This window comes from Odontesthes bonariensis, chromosome 14 (assembly GCF_027942865.1).
Source record: "Odontesthes bonariensis isolate fOdoBon6 chromosome 14, fOdoBon6.hap1, whole genome shotgun sequence".
Lineage (NCBI taxonomy): Eukaryota > Metazoa > Chordata > Actinopteri > Atheriniformes > Atherinopsidae > Odontesthes > Odontesthes bonariensis.
This window is the reverse complement of record NC_134519.1, coordinates 29119651-29142241: the sequence shown is the minus strand read 5'-3', so window position 1 is coordinate 29142241 and position 22591 is coordinate 29119651. Positions and strand designations below refer to the sequence as shown.

General features: G+C 44.4%; 1 protein-coding gene across 6 annotated transcripts in view; it reads left to right on the top strand.

Moving 5' to 3' along the window:
- Positions 1-13891, top strand: part of LOC142399314 (activated CDC42 kinase 1-like) — a 60812-nt gene extending 46921 nt beyond the window's left edge. For 4 of the 6 annotated variants that reach the window (XM_075483915.1, XM_075483913.1, XM_075483911.1 and 1 more), the window contains 12 exons: positions 998-1117; positions 1346-1472; positions 1593-1739; positions 2597-2691; positions 2992-3186; positions 3415-3506; positions 3965-4009; positions 4366-4799; positions 4925-6085; positions 7435-7530; positions 9420-9550; positions 11519-13891. In XM_075483915.1, the coding sequence (XP_075340030.1) occupies positions 998-1117; positions 1346-1472; positions 1593-1739; positions 2597-2691; positions 2992-3186; positions 3415-3506; positions 3965-4009; positions 4366-4799; positions 4925-6085; positions 7435-7530; positions 9420-9550; positions 11519-11525 (2650 nt within the window). In that variant the 3' untranslated portion in view covers positions 11526-13891. The remainder of the gene's footprint in view (positions 1-997; positions 1118-1345; positions 1473-1592; positions 1740-2596; positions 2692-2991; positions 3187-3414; positions 3507-3964; positions 4010-4365; positions 4800-4924; positions 6086-7434; positions 7531-9419; positions 9551-11518) is intronic. The other 2 variants (XM_075483912.1, XM_075483914.1) reach the window with 2 other exon arrangements.
- Positions 13892-22591: the final 8700 nt, after the last annotated feature.

Sequence of the window (22591 nt, the reverse complement as noted above, 5' to 3'; positions counted from 1 at the left end):
CTCAAAATCCGACTGTTAACTCAATGGTATCATGGACAGTAGCGGGATATTCCTTCATTAATACTTGCAGATCTCTTATTTCACGAGCAGTGTTTGCGTTTGACAGCTCCTGCTGTGAACCCACAAACATAAAGTGAAATTAGACATCCCAATTCCACAGAAATAAAATAAGAGCATTCCAAGACTGCATGCTGTACCTCCACCAAGGTTGAATGGGGAAAAAAAGGAAAGGAAAGGAAAAACTACCTGGATCTAAATCCAGATCAACACCAAACATTACCCATTTCTAAGTTGGACAATGGCTCACATCTGGTGAAATCGACATGAAAAACTGTCTCTAGCATTTGACTAATCCTGCTAACCAGCAGACTAACTGTAATCACATAATCTCCTCTGTGGAGGTAAAAATACATCAGAGAGATAAAGGGAACATTGGGGAGGTCAAATCAACAGAGCCAGGACACCCAAAGAGGAGATTAGATCACTGGATCTCCATCCATGGTAAAGAGAAACTGCTTCAAAACATTCATCCAAGCAAAGAAACATCTTAAAAACTCAGAGCAGCTGCATCTGTAAAAACAGCAGCTTGGATTCTGAAGTGTGCTTAACAGAACGGATGCAGAATGAGCCTCAACTCCTTCTGAAAGCAGCTCAGGAGTCTTGAACTGTAAAGAAGCGGAATATTCAGCAGAATGTGTGCACAGCAAATCACCTGATCTCAGCACAAATGCAACAACACTGAAAAAAGGAAAACTGCTTTAAAAAAAACTCTCCAGCCGTAGCTTTATGCAACATCATCTCCACTGACCATCAGGTGAGACTCTGAACACATCGCGGTTGTATTTATTCTCAGTTTAGTTTAGCATTTAGCACTTATTACCAGGAAAACCAGCAACTATTTCTGCAGCAGATAAAACGATCACGCCACAGCCTGTCTCTTTACACATAAATCAGCAGATAATTTTAACCCCCCCCCCCCCCCTCTCTCTCTGTTCAGGAACATCCTGCTGGCCTCAGCTCACAGAGTGAAGATCGGTGACTTTGGCCTGATGAGAGCGCTGCCTAACAACCACGAGCACTATGTCATGCAGGAGCATCGCAAGGTTCCCTTTGCATGGTGGGTGGACACATGGGATTAAACGCTAACCAGCAAGCTGTAGTGATGGAATTTGGTAGTTTATATATGTCAGGATGGGAAGCTATTTCATTTCATTCTATTGCAGAAACGTAAGAAAAATCTGGGGAAAAAGCAGCTTTCAGTTCTTTAAAAAACAGGCTTGTTTTAGTGCAGCACATACACTGCAGATGAAGGCTTTGATAAAGTTTGCCATCTGTCCCGTTTCAGGTGCGCCCCGGAGAGTCTGAAGACGCGAACGTTCTCCCACGCCACAGACACGTGGATGTTTGGGGTCACACTCTGGGAGATGTTCACACATGGACAGGAGCCGTGGCTGGGTCTGAATGGTAGTCAGGTAAGCACACGCAGCTTAAACCCAAAGACTTCCACCAATGTCTTGAAGTGTCTCGAAGCTAAAACAGGCGGATTTACTTCGGTCTTTTCCTTGTTTCGTCTTTTGTGAACAAAAACTCAGATTCTCCATAAGATTGATAAGGAAGGTGAACGCCTCCCTAAGCCAGACGACTGTCCACAGGATATCTATAACGTCATGCTGCAGTGTTGGGCTCAGAAACCAGATGACAGACCCACGTTTGTCGCCCTCCGGGAGTTCCTGCTCGAGGTAAGGAAGCAGCCGGAGATGTCTGTGTGTTTTTAGCAGTCAGTGTCTTCCCTGCAGTGTGCAGCCATCACAGCGTTCTTAATTTGGAGAATCAGACGTTTTCCTGTCAGCCGAGTTAAAGCTACAGTTGCTTTTAGCTTTAGTTTGTGAGCACTCGGATTACTGCAGGTAAGACAACTCATCGAAAAATAAATCTGCGGGGGTTTTGAGCTTCATCTCTTAACTTGTAAAAACATTGTGACATGAGATTTGAACAAGATTAAGATGAGACAACGTACTTAAAGGGTTTAAGCTTTCGCACTTTATCAAATACGTTTGAAAACGTGGGACGTGTGACTGTTTTCTAAGACCTATAAAAGTGTCCCAGATCACAAAGTGACCAGTCCAACTTCATCAAATAAAGGCCTTTTTTTCCTTCCTATTTTGATACAAAGAACACAAAAGATATGTGACCATGATATATACCTTATTTTTCTTTTTGTGTAGATGAAAAAAAAACATCTAATCATCATCATGTCATATGTGTTGATCTAATATGGTAGATGGATATTAGAATAAAAAAATCTAAATTGCAATATCTGTCCTCGATTTCACAGATTAAGAGTTCACCCAGGTGCAACAAAAAGTCAAAGTAACCATTATTAACTGTCCTCAAACGTGCAGCCTATATGATGTTAGCTGTGGCCTCTGACGTGCACAGGCGCCAGTACTCTCTATGCGACCCATGCTTGCGTAAATGGACCTATAGCTCCCCCTAGTGGAGTCACTCAGAAACAGACGGGGCTGCCACAAGTCTCTCTGCAAAGCTTGCTGTTTTAAGTGTGTGCGTTTTACCTTTCTGTGCGTGTCTTTTTCAGACTATGCCCACGGACATGTGTGCTCTACAGGACTTTGACGAGCCTGACAAACTTTACATCCAAGTCAACGATGTCATCACCATCATAGAGGGGAGGTGAGTGGAAGGAAGTGTGGATTGATGCTTACTTTATAAACTTGCTTCCCAGCCCCAGTGCAGAGAAAATGAAGACAAAGTGGTGACTTCAAATTGCTTCTATGGTGTTAGGCGCAAATGAACCTCTGAAAGATAATCCTGTACAGCAGTGGATGAATGAATAGATAGAATTTCCTTTCACTTTAGATAGTTTATGTGTACAGATGATATGAGAGTTATCCGTTTCTCTAATCCACACGAAGTTGTACAAGTTTGGTGCCTGCACTTCTGTTTAACTGTCGACGTCTACTCGTGTTTCAGGGCTGAGAATTACTGGTGGCGAGGTCAAAACAAGCGCACCCTTAAGCTCGGACAGTTCCCCAGGAACGTGGTGACGTCAGTGGCAGGCTTGTCGGCGCGCGACATCAGCAGGCCTCTTAAGAACAGCTTCATCCACACAGGTCACGGAGACTCAAACCCTCACCGCTGCTGGGGCTTCCCCGACAGGATTGACGAGTAAGAAACAGCTCAGTTGAGTTAAAATTGACATGTAGGATACTACTTCTACCTTAAACTCTAATGTCTCGTTATCAATCAGAAATAGGCCCCAGTGTGAAAGATGCCGGGTAAAGTTTGATAACTTACCATAAGCTACCAGTAGATGGCACTATCATGCTGTTTTGAATGTCCTCTGGCTCTTTGCAGCATTCTAACACAGTAAATCTGTCCCTCTGCTCCCTCCAGTTTGTACCTCGGCAATCCCATGGACCCTCCTGATGTCCTGGGTGTAGACCTCACTGCTGCTCGGCCCACGCAGCTACTGGGACGAGCTAAAAGTGGGTCAAAGTCAAACACTTAACTAACAAACGCTCTTTTAGTTATTGTTTAACCAACCAGTAACTGCCAGACCACCTGCTAAATGTGGAAAAAAAATCTTTAATGCAGAGATATTAGGTTTTAAGTACATGAAAAATGTAATCTTCTAAATGAAAATAAAATAATTTGATGTAAGTTCAGTTAGTCCCTATAAACTGATACACCTGACATTCCTTTTGAATGTGGTCACATTTCTGACTCGGGGTCAGAGATGGTGGGTTTGACTTTTACGGGTGTGGCGGTGCGAATCCCCCCCACCCAGCAGCTTGCTTTTCTTTAAAGCTAACAAAGCTTTTGTATGCAATCTGATGTTTGCTTGTTCGTTTTGGCCCTAATCTTACCACCTCTGCTGCGACCGTTTCTTCTCCCCTCTTTGTTTCTCCACTGCGGTGGTGGTATCTGTTTTTTATTTTTGCAGAGGAGCCTCCCCCCCGCCCTCCTCAGCCAGCAGTGTTAATCAAGAGTAAGTCTGGTTTCTCTCAGCAGCTTCTCACCCATTGTTCCTGCCCCCTCTGTTCCCTCTTAGCTCCTCTCCTCAAAGGTACATCGCACATCTTGTCATCTCTCCTCTGACTGGCCTTTGCAGTGACTCTGTCATCGACTTCCTCTCTTTCTTTTTAAATGAGATCGGTTAAAATTCTTCCACTCCTTCACGCCCTCTAACAGATGTGTCGTGTCCCTGCTGTGCTCTGTAGGACTAACCTGTCCCCCTGTCTGTGTGTGGAACATTGTGTGTGTTCTATTTGGGTTCTTTAAGAGCTTTTTACTTTCAGAACTGTGTGCAATGAAGTGATGAATGTATCACGTTTAAATCTCCAGAACCTTGTTATGATCCAGTGAACGAAGAGGAGGATCAGACGTCTGCAGCACTTAAGAGATTATCACTCAGGAAAACGGGTTCCCTCAAAGGCCTCAAGCTTAAACCATCTGCGTGGGTCTCTGCTTCCAAACACGGGAGCAACAGGACCTCAGGCTCAGGCCACCACCCCAACAGTGAAGTGTCCCTCATTGACTTTGGGGAGGAATACCCCCCATCCACCCCCTCCCCTTCCCCTGTGGTTGAAATTCAGATTCCATCGTTGGCCAGGCTGGCTTTGGAAGCAGAGAACATTCTGGACAGGACGCCGCCTCAAAGCCCGTCCAGATCGCTGCCCCGCCCCCTGCACCCTACACCTGTGGTGGATTGGGACGCACGGCCATTACCCCCACCCCCCGCCTACGACGATGTTGCCCAAGATGAAGATGACATGGAGGTACGTTAACACAGAACACAAAGTTTTCCAGGCCAGCCATCACCATATCCGTGATATAATTTACTGAGCTTGTGAATAGATTAGAGGGTTTGGAGTTGCATTGTTAATCCTCTTTCTCTTCAAAGGTGAGCTCCATCAACAGCTCAGAGCAGCAGCTTGAAGAGGAGCAGAGCGCTGTCCATAATGCAGACGAAGCTCTCTCTGGACTGAGGGTGGAGGGGGAGGTTCTCGTCTCCAGGGGTCCCGACAGGACGAGCCTGGAGGACAACCTCTTCCTCCCCAGCAGGCAGATTCAGGGTGTGTCCGCCTCCTTCTCCCAGTCTGCAGAGATCTTTCAGGAACTCCAGCACGAGTGCATGAGGAGGCTCAATGTCCCGACAGGAAGTGCCCATCTGTCATGCTCGCCACCCCAAAACTCCGAACCGGAGGGCCAACAGCACAGTCTTTCCTCTTCCAGTGAGGACAGACCTCAGATCCCCCCACGTGTCCCCATCCCTCCTCGCCCCGTAAAGAGGGGTGACTACACATCTGCCCGCTGGTCAAGAGATCTCTCTCTTTCTCCAATGCCAGCTGACACCACAGAGGACGCTTTGGGCTCAGGCCTGGACCGACCGCCCCAGATCCCTCCCAGAGAGCCTTTGTCTCAGCCGGGCTCCAGGACTCCGAGCCCCATGGGTCTGATTGTGGGCTCCCCCCAGCAGAGGCTGTACTCTGTCAGCCCCTCCACCCAGCAGGCTTCCCTTCCACCCTGCCCCTCTGCACACACCTACAGCTCCTACCTCTCCACCTCTCCGGGTAAACTCATGCCGACCACGCACAGCTTTGCCTCAGATCCTAAATATGCTGCACCCAAAGTGATCCAAGCACAAGGGAAGGACGCTCCCAGCAAAGGCCCCTGTATCCTGCCCATTGTCCGGGATGGGCGGAAAGTGAGTAACACCCACTATTACCTTCTGCCGGAGAGGCCCCCTTACCTTGACCGGTTCGACCGCTTCTTTAAGGAGGCAGAGAGCCTCCCCGCCAGCAGCGAGGACAGACACGTACGGCAGGCCAACACGGCCACCGTCAGGCCGATGGTGGTCAACAATCAGACTGTCCAGGGACACACCCAGGGGCATTCGCTCGTCCAGCCTGGCGAGCTGAAGGCCAATTTCTCCTCCAACAACAACAGCAGTCTGAGTGGGCCACGGTCAGGGATGAAGACCTCGGTTAGTCTCCCCCGCGTGTGCTCGGACGGGCTGGCGGCACCAGACGGAGGAGGGAACTCACTTGACAGAGTCAAAATGGTAGGCAGCATCTTAATGCAAATACAGGGGCTTTCTGATTTCTGGCATGTGCTGGAAGACGTTACCTACTGCATTTATGATGTTAGGGTTCCCATGATGGAGGCAAAGCCTCCTGATGTGCTTCCTAAAGCTACTGTGATAAACTGCAGGAAATGAGCTGAAAGGCATTTCCCCTAACCTTAAATCCGTATGAGCTCTCTGTGCGATGATCAGCTGACCTGGATTAAGATGTTAGGAGAAAACTTTAAATGTGATATGATAATATGTATCATTAATGAATGGCTTGCTTGATCCCTCTTTCTTCAAGCTTCCATTTTCTGGGCTGACAGTAATTGTGGAATTTGTGGTCAGCAGGAGAATGCGCCTCTCCGTCAGCAGATGTGTGTGACCCTGTTCTGCTTCGAGAAAGTGGGGACAGTTTGCAGATGGAAGCTCTTAAACGCTCAAATCTGTCACAATTACACTTCTTTCCCATCGGTTCAGCCTCCGACTATCAATGAGAACCAAACTAGGACTGATGTGCAAGCGCATCATTTTAAAGCTGCAGCTGAATTTTGGAAAACCGATGAGCTTTCAAATTTGAAATTCGATTTCAGTCCAAAACTTTGCAGCACACCCTTTTTTTTCTTTTTCCTTTTTTTTCTTCCTTCCCCCGTCTTTAAAGCAGATCTGATAACCGTTCCTTCATTTTTGCTGCGAATTGAATTTGAAAGACAAATAACCAAAACTAGTTCGGCTTCTTTCTGGTGGCCGATTGATTGGGAATAACTGAGCCTGAAAGAAGTGGAGTCGGAGGCTCTGGGAAAACACTTGAGCGCTCCATAATGATCAGACTCTTGGTGTTTTGCTGTAGATACACACATCTTTGGCCGGCCAAAAAGGAATAGTGCTATTGGAGATTATATATCAACTGCGCTGACGTTCAGTGTAAGACAGAGACGGGCACTAGTTACTTAATGGCTGAAATGTTACTCGTATCTGAAATATTTGTGTAGAAGGAGCAGGAGAGGCGATGGGTGATGCAGCTGCACACCGAGGAAAGCACTGTCGGCGTCAGCTGAATCACACATTTAAATGAAATGGTCTGAACGCCGGCTGATAGAATTGAATGTTTTTAGGTGAGCGCCCGAGTGTTCAGGTGCAGAGAAAGTAAAGCTGTTGTTAGAACTGTACACTCGATGCTGTTCTTGAAATATTTATGTCGAATCAATACAGATGATTTCATCATAAAGAGAGGCTCTCCTGATGTTTCTTTTGAAAGCTGTGTCGAGGTCCATGAATGTATCAAAGAGGGTTTAAAAAATGCAGCTGCATGTTTGAGGGGCTGACGGTGCCGCTGTGTGATCCAGGTGCAGGAGGCCGTTCACGGCGTGACGTTAGAGGAGTGCCAAGCCGCCCTCCAGAACCACAACTGGAATGTCCAGGCAGCTGTCTATTATCTAAAGGTGAGGCGGCATTTTGAAATTGGATCTACACATTTGTGTTGTGCACACTGTGATAGTTCAGTAATCGTGGCCGTAAATAGTTTCCCACAGCGCTCGGGGAGACTCCGCAATGCCTAAAGGCAGTAAAATGTTATCCGAGAAGGTAAACGATGCTGTTCAATACCTTAAATAAACTTAAAATTAAGTTGATTTTTTTCTCCAGCCTTCAATCACTTGATTAAATCGTCGATTTTACTCTCTTACTCTTTATTTTTCAGCTCTCGGCTTTCTTTTTCTCGGTGTTGTCGCACATATAATCATTTATCGATTTTCTATTTTCCCAAGGCAATATTTCTAACTCTCGTCGCGCTTATAATCAGGGGGAAAGGTCTATAGATGTTCAGGGTTATGATTGGGTCATTCGCTGTGTTAATACGTGTGTGTGTGTGTGTGTGTGTATGAAGCGCCTCGGCCCATTTGAGTCTAACTAAGCATACACAGGCAGTGTGAGTCAAGCCCCAAGCACATAACCTGGTTGTGTTGGTCCAATTTTGTTAATATCTCCATATGCTGTTTTTTTTTTTTTGGTGTTACAAAACCTGTTAAGAGCACAATCAGCCATCGACACTGGCTGGGGATTTCTGCAGAGCACCACCCACAGTCTCAGAAAGGCGAGGCGGGCCTTTTGCCAAGCGTTGTGAAGAATGAATGAATGAAGTGAGAAGTTGGCACTCGGTAGTTAAAGACTGTGGAAGCAATGCTTGGAGAGGAGCGTGGGAGGGCCACGAGCCGGCCAACCAGGAGACAGAGGGTTCCTAATGTTGTAGAAAGCAACAGAAAGTAAACACGTTGCCATTCTGATACTTCAACTTGCACCTCTTCTTGAGAATCACTCTCTGGTTCAAACATTTTGGCTGAATTACCTCAAAATTAGAGAGCTTAGTGTAAGCAGTCAGAGGCAGGGGGTGTCATCAGCTGGTGGGGCCAGATTACCATATTCATAGCATGAAGGTATAGAATCAGCCCCCCCCCCCCCCCCCCCCAAGTCATTTTAAGGTCAGTAGAGTCCATTTGTCACGGCAAAGCTGTCAAAATAAACAATTTATAGGAACACACATGATAACTGTGCGAGTGGGAGTTTAATTTCATGCAACTTAAAAGTTCTTGATGCAAAAACAGTCCCGTTTTCACCACCTTTTGTGGGTTTTTTAACTGCGTCTTCCACCGTCACACTTGGAGACTGCAGGTTGTATCACAGCAAAATAAAAGCATTTCGGGGTTTCAGTCCATCAAACAAAGAGCTCAGGAGTGGGACAGTTATGTCGCGCCGCTGAAAGGCTCATGACTGAGCCATCGGTGGTAAACAGTGCTGTGCTGCTGAGTGATTCTTACACACTCGGTTCAGGCCTCAAGTGGTTTTCTGTAATGATATTTTTTTTCGACTGGATATAACTGCAAAGAGGTTGTAATTTACACTTTCTGAATGTAATTTGTTCTTTATGGGTTTACGTTGAGTATAGAGAGAAGGCTTTGTTGATCCTTAAGGAAAAATCAGGACATTGTTGCCGTGGTGAGGCATCAAAAAATGAACAGCAAATAGACACTCTGACATGTCGACAGCCATCTTCAGCACCCAGTAACTGTGGTTGGGCACATGTGTTTGGACCACAGGGGGCACAAGGGAACACTTCAGTATTCCTTGATAGGAGCAGCAAAAAAAAAAGTAATCCAGATGTCTGTGGTTCAATCTAAGCTGCAGAAGTGAGTCTGAACAAGAGGCTGAGCTTGTATAAAGACTGAAATGATTTAATACTCACTGCTGCACCAATAAAAAAGATGAAGTCTGGAAAGCCTCTTATGTGTTATGTGTATTTCAATCCTTGTCCTGACGCTTATCTGCCTCTCTGCAGGTGGAGCAGTTGTTCTGTTTGGGTCTGAGGAGCAGGTCAGAGTGTCTAAAGCTGCTGGAGACGTGTGACTGGAACCTGGAGAAGGCCAGCACTCACATGTTAGATAACTGTGGATCCACAACAAGACAAAGGTAGGCTTAATTATTCATTCATTCTTCTTGGGTCGAGACTTTCCACAAAGAAGAAGTCATTTTAAATGGAACACACACTCACATTCCTGGAACAGATTTGCTGTTAATGTATCCAGAATTTATATAGCTGTCTTCAATCTACTTTCAAACATGATCCACACATTTAATCTGGCATCTTTGACAGTAATGTCACTCGGATATTAGTCTGAAAATAGTTTCCGGGAATTGAATCCAGTCACTTATGAAGCTGTCCCTACTGCCGACGTGAGACCAGTTTACTCGAGTCGTTTCCCTCTTTGGAAAACATCCCATTTCAAATCTGCCTCCCAGTTGAGCTGCTGGAGATGCTTGGAGTTGACTTTACCTCCGACACAGGCAGAGCGCAGACAGCATGATGCAACGGGAACTCTGGTGCGTTCTGTTGATTGAGCTGAGGCTCGTGTCACGGCTGCAGCACAGAGAAAGCTCCCCCTGTTTTCATCACTGGAAAAAAGAAGATCCATCGAGTGGAAGTTTTTATGTTGGAAGCGCCTGAACAATTGGAGCCCCGTTGCAGCTGCACAAGCACATTGACACGTGCGCACGTGTGTGCAGCATTGCAGTGTGGAGAAGTACACTCATTGCTGCTCTAATTGCCCTGAAAAACACTGGAATGAGGCCCCTGCTGCATATGGTCTCATTAGCCGCTTTCGGACAGACAGTTCTAAGAAAGTAGTTATCAGAACTACCCTCCTCAAATTTCGTTCTGATAACTATCCTTCCCCAGCGGAACTGTTTCAGTCTGCATTCGCATATGAGTCGGGACCTGATAGGGACTGATGCGCCGCGCGCAGCCGTCTGCTTCAGTGACGTGTTAGCCGTTAGCCGTTAGCCGTTTAGCGCTACATTCAAACACAAAACAAAACGCTAAAAGTAATGAGAGTAGAAAAAACACCACCAAGAAGCTAATATGGAGAGTGGGGAGGCCACTGTGTTTATGGTCTGCATGATGGTGATATTAATCATGGACAATCACATCAGGCGTCTAATATCGAGGCTGGAAGAGCTCACAGAGAGAGTCAGGAGATACTTTTTCATTTCATGAAGGAAGAAAGGAGAGCAGCGCTGCAGACAAATGAGACCAGTGTAAGTTTAACTTATTAAACACCCGCCGGTTGTGTCCGTGGATGAGTAAACATTTCAGCCGTGATAGCATGACATGGGGCGTAGCTACCGACCACCAAACACCTCTGTCAGATGTGTTCTATAGAACCATGAAAAGCCCCGACCTCGGAGAAGGCGCTAAATAGTTATAGGAACTAAGGGAGAAAGCCCCGAGTTCCTGTATGTCCGAACACGGGAGAAAACGGCCCCGCGGATTAAAAGGTTATTAGAACTGCCAAAGGTTCCTACAGTCCGAAAGCGGCTATTGTCTGAGCAGCGCAATGCAGCACAACCTGCAGAGGCAGACAGGGTGGCTTTATGTTTCACCTGCAGTGAGCATAGAAGCAGTGTCACGTGTGGCGTAGAATTTGGTCTGTTCGGGCATTTCAAGACTGAAACCTGAAAAGCTTTTTCTTTTGTTGTTTTTGTTTGTTTTACACCAAAGACATTGGAATGCAGGCAAAATAGTTTGCTGCGCTTCTTATCATGGCCGAGCGTTGACTCTGTGTATTTAGTTGGAGGCTGACACTTCCTGTGAGATGCCCCTCCGGCGTCTCATGCAGCAACAGAACAAAACAGAAGCTCAAAGTAAGAATGTGAGACGAGACGAGACAATGAGACACAAGAATGTGCTGCAAATGACGAGCGTTTAAATGACAGATTAAACACTGAGTTCAAGGAAACTGCTAAAGTTTTGGAGCGATGGTTGCACCGTTCCTCCTTCATCTCAACTCAAATGAAGAAATCTCATTAAAGGTAATTCGGGAGGGTTTAGAACCGCATCTCATATTCTCAATCTAATCTAAAGCTTCTTTATATTTGCAGACGGTGACAGAAATCTCAAGCTGCTGAGCTTCGACTTGGAGCTTCATCCTCTATAAAACATCATCAGACGGTGGATCTTCTCTCGACCCTTCCTGCGCGACGCAAAACTCCCACCTACAGTCGGAAGACTTTAAATATGAAGACTCGAGCACAAAAAAACAACGCTAACTTCACTTTGGCCCCGTTTGCAATTAGCATGAGGCTGAGAAGAAAAGAGGAAAAAGAAAGACTTTGGGACATAGTTTGACTTTGATGTGAAGGTTATGTGATCGTTGCACTTATTGTGCGCCGCCACCCAGGTGAAAACTGAGCCCACGGTGCGCACGGCACCCGGCTGCTGCTGCTGCAATTACACTGTTGACCAACTACCGTGAGATATCTTCAGCTTTAGCTTTCTGTCAGGCCACTAAAGAGCCTGTTGGAGAGGGAATCTGATGAGGGGGGGGAAAGAAGTGAGACGACAAGCACAATGTACACAGTAGCACTTTCTGAAAAAAGTCTGCACTCTGCCAAGAAGTCACGTTAGAATATTCAAAACCCCCCTTTCGGTTTAGTGAGAAACAAAAAAACAAAGGCCAGAGTCAGAGCTGAACCTAAACTCTGTCCAGGATGCATACGCCTCATTAAAGGTCAACCTCCAGTATTGGCAGCTCTATCGTCACAATTTTTTTTTTCTTTACCCGCGACACATCCAAGCAGAGTAAAACACCTATTTGGCAGTTAAGGCAGTATTATCCAGGGAAATGGTTTTAGCTGCTCTAAGAGGGCTGGAGGTGTGGCTGCGGGGGGCCGCCTGCTGCTGAAAGCCTGAGGAGGAAGAGCGTGTGCAGAAGGAGTCCAGCCGCACGAGAAAACGGTGACTTCTCCACAGCGAAACAGATGAAGGATAATAATGTCCTCACTTAATTTATAGAAGCGATTTGGCCGTGATGCAGTGCTGAGAAGTCAGAGCGGCCCCGTTTGTCCAAGGTTCTTTTAAAGGCCCACAACTCTGTCAGAGGAAGTTTATGTTCAAAGGGTATCAATGACGTCATCGTTATGTTTGTGTTTATTTTCAATGTGTAATTTTAATATATTTTGAAGCCAACCCTCAGAGAAGAGAGAACCGAGACTGCAAGTCACAGTATTTTTTATTTTTTTTTTAACTTTTACTGTCTCCCCCGTCTGTGACGTTTGTCACAGGAGGCTAAAAAAAAACACCCAACAGCAGCTCCACCAACAAACAAACACCCAGTCTGTGGAAGGTTCCTACACCCCAGATACAGTCTGTCCTGATTCCCCCCCCTAAGCACTTTGTCCTCACTCAGCACCTTCGCATCAGCTGAAATCTCCTGCCAGCACCGGGCTCTTTCTGCGTTCACCCAGAATATGTTGGCAGCTAATAATGGCGGAGTAGTGAGATTTACTCCATAATTATCACTTAAAACGACAGCTGTGAGGTTTCGGTCAGCACCTTCAGGGGTGATGAATTAAAACTGGGAGGACATTCGGGCTCACTGCTGGACACGGGAGGAGAGTTAATTTCTGTTCCAGACTCTTTTGGAAGGACGTGAAATGTTTTATTTTGAGGAATGGCTTAAAAAAAAAGAAGTTTTAAAAAGAAGTTACTGAAGGGGTGATCACATACACGCCCTGGCCGTAATCTCCTGACGTGTCTGAGCGTTATCTGTTTGGGCAGAAACAGAGAGAAACCAACGGCAGAGCCACAACTCGCCTGGCACACGGAAAGGCTGAAAAGAAGTGATTTGGAATAGATTCAAAGGAAGCACAAGACTGATTGTGGAAGACATGTTTCAGTTAGAGAGGCGCCCCCCCATGAGCTGTAAAATCTGCAGCCAAATACAGACGTCATCTCTGTTTGGATCTGTCCTGGTCAGGCTGCAAAGGAACCCGTTTTCATTGTTAAATGTTTACTCCATTTACCTCCACAGAGTGAGATAAAGTAGTCCTTGAGCGCTGATTTGGGGCCAGCTTTGCCCCCCCGAAGCAGCATGAAACAGACAGACGGGTGGACGTGAGCCTGTTGTCTTCACACCAAGCTGCTGTAAGTTGTGTTGGGACTGAAATCAACCTCGTGGTGTTCTGATCAACCCAAATCCACATTCTCCTGTTGTGCTGTTCAGTTCTGTGTAGATTTACTTTATCAGATGCGTTTGTGCGGAAGAAGCTTTTCATTTTCTTTTTTTTTTGTAAAGCCATTTATCTCACTTTATCTGTTCCTCCTTCCCTGTTTTTAATCTGTTTGCTTCCTCAGAATTTGTTATGTCATAAATGCCTCCGGTGATTTCTCTCCTCCTGGTGTTGATGGAAACGAAGTTCATGCTGCCGAATTTATAAATGTATTTTTTATTAAAGAATGAATTATTTTTTACATTTTTCTCTCCTTGTTTTCACCAAACCTAACAAAGTGCTCGAACACATTACTGATGATGATTAGACAGTTGCTGAACTTGAACAAATGTTCTATCCCTTATTATATAATAGTATGATTTCTGCTTAAAATCCAAAAGTATTCAGACAGTTTTGACACGCTTTTGTTTTGGACTTTAAAAGCGCGTTGACACCTGGTTACAAAATATTCTTGAGCAAAATAGCGAAGCTGTAATGACCCCCGGGACAGGGATGGGGAAAACCACCCGTATGGCTGATGTCTCTGGGTCCAAGACTGCCTGAAAGGAAGTCTGTCGATTTGGTTTGAAATGTCTGCAGGAAGGTCCCGTACTGTCATGTACAGCAGGTCTGCACTGTTGGGTTGCAGCCCTGTGCAGAAGTCTTGAGCCACTCCTCATTTCTTTATATTTTGCACCCAAGGAGCCAGACTTTCATGTTATCTTTTCAAGAGGGTTCTCCAGATTTTTGTCAAGCGTTTCAAATTTTTGTCCTTTGGGCATCCGGCTGCTTTTTCACTCATTTTCCTTTTCAGTTTCTGCACCAAAGAAAAACTTTAAAAAAAAAAGACCCTCGGAGAGTCTGGAGAACGGTTGCTCGGGACCACTGAAAAAAAATGACCACAAAGCCTATAGCTGCTTGGAGGCAAACAACAAAGAAATGAGATGTGGATCGAGACATTTGCTCAGCAGTACACATTGTTCTTATTTTATAAAGAAATGAGATATCATTTGGACGAACCTCCTCCTTTTAAGCCTTTAATCAGTCCATACTCGGGTTAAAGCAGAGGGTTAAAGCACTGTTATGCAAGTGTCCATTATTCTATTTCAAATTAGGCAGGAAACCCAAAGCCTAGAGTGTAAAAACATTAATAGTCGCAATTTGGAGTTGAAAGTGCTGAGCAAATTGCACCCTACAGTCACGCTTGCTGGACTGTGAAGCTGCCTTGGTGTTTCTTTGAGCCACGAGCTAATGCAGCAGTAATAGCTGCTGATGTGTGGCAGGGACATAATGTGCACCAATGGTCACCACCTCGGTTTTATATGCTCCCATTAGCACTGAAAGTACAGCTGAGACTGATGGGCATGTGAAGAACATAAAGTTGGGTTCCACATTTTATGGCAATAGTTGTCAAGATACAGTAAAAGCATATCAATGTACCCCCCCCAGTCCTTCCTATGGATCACTGTGATGTCAGCCATTGGTTTCTGAACTGTCATGTTCCTCTTTTTGAAACCAGAACCATAATTTGACAAAAGGGTGGAGCTTGATAGTCATATTTGAAACCTGGCTGGAATAACCCATTTAGGCCTAAGACGTCTGGAAAAGAATGCCTGTAAAACCTATGGGCGATTTCAGAAAGACCTCCTAAAACCTGAAGTTTTTCTGGACATTCAGCAATTACTAAATGATTGAGTTCTCAGCCTCTGTAGCAGATGGAAACAAAATTCAAAAAGTATTTGAGAGCTTACACTTGTGGCTTTCTTTCGAAATTGAGTTTATTTACTTTAAAAAGTAAAGTGCAGGAACAGCGATATTTTAAATTAGAAAACAGTAATGAAATTAAATTAAATTAAATTTGATATTTAAATGATTTATTTATATATTTATTTTATCTTATTGTCTCTTCGTACTGACAGCACAAGTAGTCCATACACATTCCAATAAACGTTTTCATCTCCGGCACAGTTACGTGTGACCACCTTGCCATCTTTGCTCGAGCTGGAGTCTGAAGTACCTGGTCACTGTATCTATTCGTCTCGGAAACGAGATGCGTCCAAAGCTCCTCAGTAAAAATATGATTAAATGCCTGCAACGGTGTGGCATCTGCAGGTAAACCGACTGTCACCCCTGGTGTGCGGTTGAAATCTCTCCGTCGATTACGGTCTTCCTACCGAGCCCTTAAAATGACATGGCAGAGTAAAATAAAACCCAAGGGTTTCTCGTGCCCACCAGAAAAGTTTTGGTGGGCACTAGAAAGTTTCTCGTGTGCACGAGAAACTTTCACTTTATTGTAAAACAGTGTAGGTTAGGCAGCAGGACGGGCAGAGAATCGTCATGTAGGTCAGCCGCGGCTATTCAGAGACAAAACACGGGAAGCCGGACAGCCTCTCCCATTCTCTGGCGAAATTGCTACATCTTCAATGTTAAATTCACGATAAAACAGTTATTCACAAAACACAAGATATGCCCAATACTGCATTTACTTTCATAACTACAACATGTTGTCCTGTAGCTTAATGAAGTGATTTGTTCTGAAATCGCCGCCGTTCACTGAGGAAATCATGTTATGAAGCCGCCACTAACACCCAGGCTTCCGGGGCAGCCCGGCGTCTCTGGGAGAAAATTAGACGTGGGCGTGTCAATATGAGGGGCTGTGTCGGGATGATTGGAGTTAGTGTTTGTCCATCAGATCTTGTGGCAGCAGAATTTTTAAGCGGGGAGAAGCACGCTGGAACTGCAGTCCTGGGACCCGTATTGTTCAATCTGTACATGCTTCCACTTGGCCAGCTAATACGCAGCTATAATGTGTCCTACCACAATTATGCAGATGACACTCAGATCTACGTGTCACTGACGGCAGGAGAACACGGGCCTGTAGATACACTGTGTCGCTGCATCGAACAGATCAGTGTGTGGATGCAAAACAATTTCCTCCAGCTAAACTCAGACAAAACTGAAATCATTGTCTGTGGCCCACAGAAACAAAGAGAAAGTGTTATCAGTCACCTTGACTCTCTCTCTAAAACCTAACTATCAAGTTAGAAATCTCGGGGTAATATTGGACTCAGACCTGAACTTTAACAGCCACATTAAATCTGTAACATCAGCATCTTTTTACCATCTAAAAAACATTGCCAGAATCAAAGGAATAGTGTCTAAACCAGACTTAGAGAGACTGATCCATGCGTTTGTCTCCAGCAGGTTAGACTGCTGTAACGGCCTACTCACTGGGAACTCTAAACGGGCTGTAAGACAGCTGCAGTACATCCAGAACGCTGCTGCTCGAGTCCTGACTAGAACCAGGAAATACGACCATATTAGTCCAGTGCTCAGGTCTCTGCACTGGCTTCCTGTCGCTCAGAGAATAGACTTTAAAACAGCTCTGCTTGTGTACAAGTCTCTTCACGGTCAAGCGCCAAAGTACATCTCTGACATGTTAAAGCCATATGCACCAACTCGGGCTCTGAGAACCTCAGGGAGGGGTCTCCTGCTGGTGCCCAGAGTCAGGACTAAACAAGGTGAGGCTGCGTTTCAGTTTTATGCCCCTAACATCTGGAACAGCCTTCCAGAAGATGTGAGACAGGCCTCAACTCTGACAATGTTTAAATCCAGGCTGAAAACAGTTCTGTTTAGCTGTGCATATGACACCTGAAAGTATTTTATCTGCACTCTTCACTTTTTAATGAATTAATGATTATTTTAATGGGTTTTAAATTTCCTTCTTTTTTAATTTCTTTCTTTTTTATTCCTTTTTAATGATTTTATTGCCTTCTTGTGATTTTATGTAGCTGTAAAGCACTTTGAATTGCCCTGTGTATGAATTGTGCTCTACAAATAAAATAAAATTGCCTTGCCTTGCCTTTACAAAGCGGATACGAAAGAGACTGGTTGTCTGTCAAAGTGCTGTCAGAGTTTCCCTCATTTCCCATCCTTTACACACATACACTTTTGTAAATATTACACTGTAAATAAGAAACACATCCTTGTTGTTTAGAAGTTTTGTCAATCATGTTCCTGTTGTGCATTTGTTTGTCGTGTTAGCTAGTTTTGTCACAATGGCGTAATGTGGGCTCCCCCTGTTTTAAAAGTCAGCAGCCGCCACTGATGTAGGTCTAATGTCAGACGCAGGTCAGCTTTCTGCGGATATCAAACCGCGTAAGAGTAAATATCCTGGGCCTAATTCTTTAAGTTTCACGTTCCCACCAGAAAGTTTCGGGTGTGCACGAGAAAGTTTCAGGTGCGAACAAGAAAGTTTTGCGTGCGCACGAGAAAACCTTGGGTTTTATTTTACTCTCATACGTCATTTTAAGGGCTCCGTAGTCTTCCACTCACATTCAAACCCTTCAAAATCATCCTCAAACATATGTGCTAGCCATAAATCTCCATCAATTGGGTCAGCACGTTCTTCAGCATCATCAAAGCAGAGAAACTCCTCACAATCGCTCCCGTCTGAAATGTCTTCCCACATAAAGTCCCCCATGCTTGTTCGATGAAACTTAACTTTTTTTTTTTTTCTTCTCGATGTAACTTAACTTCAAAACAATGACACGAGGAACATGACGACACTCTCACGTGTCTATTATAATGCATTTAATTGGTGCAGAGGTCAATAATTGGTGCAAAACAACCTTATACATGAAAAAAGACGTGTACGCTTTCCCGGCCTTAAAGGTAGAATAACGCAACAGCGCCCCCGGCTTTAAAGGTAGAAATGCGGCAACGCTTTCCCGGCCTCAATGGGATAAATAAAAAATAAAAAAAACGTATCTTTGGTAACTAATGACTATTTATTTGTTGAATCACTTAAAGAACACACGCTGAGCTTCCTTGTTTCGTACTAACTTTTTGGAAAGAGTTTTAAGAGCAGGTAATACTGCATGTGTGTGTATTTAGGCCGGAGCACACTGGTGAACAGCAAGCACCGTTAGAAAAGCCTTGCAGAAACTGAATGCTCTTCGGTTAAGAAGTTACATGTATCCACACAGAAGTTTAAACTAGTCCATAAATGTGGCTGAAAACAATTCAACGGTGAACATTTTATTCTGTAATGAAAATACTTTTTTGTGACGTAAGAATTCTCTTTTGATTTATAGTTGAGGCTCTCACAGCGAGAGGGTTTCTGGTTGGAATCTTGGCCTTATTCTGTAGGGACTTTCCTCCCACTGTCCTAAAAACATGCATATCAGCTTAATTTGTCATGTTAAACTGACATAGTGAGTATGAGCGTGCATGGTTGCTCGTCTCTGTGTGGCCATGTGATGAACTGGTGACCTGTCCAGGCTGTACCTGCCTCTCCCCCAGTGGCTGCTGGAATAGAATGAAGTGGATATAAAAATATTTAAAAAAATGAATGGACGGATAGTTTAGCATTCATATCAAATCAAATCCCATTAAATGGTACAACGAAGCCAGCTGCTGAGGTAAATTTGTGCCTACATTGTCTTTTTATTAGTCAGATATAAATGAGGGATTAACATCATCAATCATAAAACAGTGAGTGTATGACATACTGCCTCCTCTGTAGGTTATTCTGCTGATTTCAGGACATGGTATCTGATCAAAATATTCATATTTTCAACTTACCAATTTAAGACAGAAAAAAATAATATGGAAGCTAACAGTTTGTGTGCTCAGATGCCAGCTGCATTGGGAGCTGGCATCACTTAAAGCTGCAGTCTGCAGGATTTGTTGTTGTCATACGTAAAGTCCTAATTTTTGGCATTTTAAGAGTTTACATGATCTATCAGAACGCTTGAAGTTGAAAACGGTGACCTCCGTAGTCGCAAAATGCAAGAAATGCTTATTTTTTAACCGAAAAATAAAAAGTTATTCAACTTTCTGTCCCGCCCCATCAAAACACATGAGAACTCGTGCACGTCTACGTGCACGCCAGATGCGCGTACACGACTCCTCATTCATCAACTCACCTGTCATTTGCGATCATGGAAGACACAGTAAGTAGACTAGCCCGTAATGAAGTTCAATAGTCCAGATAAATAAGCGTGGGGACGAGCCTACCTTGTATCGCGCGTGCACAATCGGTGATTGACAGGCAGCAGCAGAGCCCAGCTCGTAACCTGATTGGTTACCTTTTACCGGTCCGGTCTGCAATTTTGTAAACAAACCTGCTGGCTTTGGAGGGACCTAGCAGGACATATAGGGGACCTAGAGAACTCATTGTGCTGCTTGTGTGTTTTCAGCTTTTTTACTCTTCACTCAACTGTGTTGACAAACTCCTAAACTTGCCTGAAAACTTATTTGCAACTTTCCATTGTTGACTACATAAAAACTTTGTCAGCATATTCTACAAAAAAATAAATAGTGTTACATCTGGAGAAATGCGAGACTCTCCCCGTTTCACCTTCTCCGGCGGTCTACACAAGCTGATTTGGAGCCTTGTGGTCATCGGTGGTATTGCAATTCTGCAATGGCTTCTGACATTTAAAGGTGGGGTCTGAGATCTTGGAAAAACGGTTCCTGCAAGCTATATTTTTGAAAATACACAACCTTGCCTCTCCCTTCAGCCCACCCCTCGAAACCACGCCTTCAAAACATATGAACGAGTCACGAGTCTGTGAACGCGCAGGGGGGAGGGGGGCTGACGGTTGATTGGCATGTCAGAATCCAATAGAAGTAACTCTCATCATTACTTCTATTGGTCAGACATTTCCTCTTGCTACACCCTCTACAATGGACTAAAAGATTACGTTTTTTTCCCAAACATTCTATTTTAGTGGGTGCAATGGGGTCGTGAGGAGGTTTTCAGACAATATGATAAAAAATGCTCCAGAAAACATCACAGACCCCACCTTTAAAGGGATAGTTCGCCTCTTTTGACATGAAGCTGTATGACATCCCATACTAGCAATATCATTTATGAACACTGACTTACCCCCTGCTGCGTCCTGTGAACCGAGTTCCGGCCTCGTTTTGGCGCTGACAAAGGTAGTCCGGCTAGTTGGCTGGGGTTTAAAAAATAAAGCGTTTTGCTTCTCAAAACAATATGCGTTCAAAAGAGTAATACATTTGCATCACAAAATCATTCTCCAGGAAAAAGTCAGACCTCACAATCGCTTGGCGCTATTTTCTCTCCCTTGTATCACTGCGTGCTGCCACCTGCCGACAGCCGCGCCTGTTACGGTTTTTACTGCTCGGAAGCAGGGGACTGCTCAGTCTGCACTTCGGTCTGCACGGTCTACACAGCACGCAGTGATTTAATAACCTTGTCCATCTTTTATATACAGTCTATAGGAGAACCCTATTTTGATAATGACCCATGCTATATGAAGCAAATTGCTTTTCAGGCTTGTATGTTTTAAAAACTGAGGAAAGTACATATAAAAGTACTTAGGAGACTCTAAGTCACATTCAGTGAAATATGTTTGGGAACTGCGATGTATTAGAAACATGAGATCCATACTGAGACATTTAACTGGAAAGAGCTGATCAATCTAGTCAGTGTTGGTTTGAGGCATTTTTGTTAAATGTTTCAGACTGACATGTTACTCAAAGATTGAATCAGAGAGTATCCCACAGCTTCACTTGTCGAACTAAAAATGTGAATCTTTGAGACTTTGCTTATAACAAACTGTAGAGTATTAAGCAGAGTTATGCATTTACTTTGTATGAGAAGCTGCTGAGACTCCCTCCGCAGTCCTCGTGGCCTTATTGTGTGTTGTGAGATCGATCTGAATCAATTAGGCCATGTTTATGTTTGCGATCATCGACGCTCCAACAATGCCTGGCCTTGAGAGAATAAACCCTACGTGTCGACCGCATTGATCCTCGCAACTCACCCATCAATTGACCTTCAAATTACACATTCGTGTCACCCAAGGCAACATCATAAACTGTTTCGGATGAGTTCAGACCTAGAAGTGCATATTACAGGTTCATTTATTTATTGCTGATACGGCTGGAATCCCAATGACCAAAAAAAAAAAAGAAAAAAAAAGTGTCTCGGTCAATAAAACATAAAGAAAAGTTCATAAAATAAAATTGAACCATGCGGTCAAGTTCATATTTGCACAGAGGAACCTCTGAAAGTTCAGAGTAACAAACACAAATCATCTTTGATCTTTTTCCCGTCCTTCATCAATCACTACCCTTTTATTCCTTTACAAACACACACACACACACACACACACACACACACACACACACACACACACACACACACACACATTCTGCTTTATTCGTGGACACAAGTAACTCCTGCTTACTAATGAGAGACCCAGCGGGACCTCTATTCATCTCTGCGGTGTGTTGTGGTGCCTGCGTGTGTGTACAGTGTCATTACTCGGTCCCGGGGAAAATTATTAATGTCTAGTCTTCCAGTTGTTTTGGACTCTGGAGCAGCGATCTTACAGGATCCCCAAGAGAAATTATTTCAAACAGAAGAGGGTAAATAAGGAGGGAAGAAAGACTAAGCAAAAGCAGGAGAAGCTGCCAAAAAAGTGCCAAAAGGAGCAGATACGAGTGTTCTTTTTTACCATCCGGGAAAATATGTATTTATATATGTGTGCGTTATTGTGTCTACAGTGTGCTTTATAGAACACGGTTAGACAATCTCTTTGCTTTGCGTTTTTTTTTTTTTATTTGGTTTCTTTCTTTTAACTCGAAAATAAGGGTGTATTTTTTTTCACCAAGCCTGCCAGCTTTTCCTTCCCCACCATCCTCTTTGTTGTTTGGAGTTGAAACTTAGGCTCGGAGCAGAGTGTGAACTGCAGCACAGATGCAAAAGCGACCGAGCACGATGGAAAAAGGCCAGTGGAGGAGCGGAGGAAGACAGCGTGTTGACAGGATGACGGGAAAAGGAAGATGAACAGGAGTGACACTCGAGAAGCTGGAGCAGAGAAGACGAAAAATCACGAAGGAGAGGCAGGGACTGCTGCCTGGTCTGTCACTTCTATCTGTCTTGTTTTTCTTTTACAGTGCCTTCTAGAAGCAGGGACCCTTCTA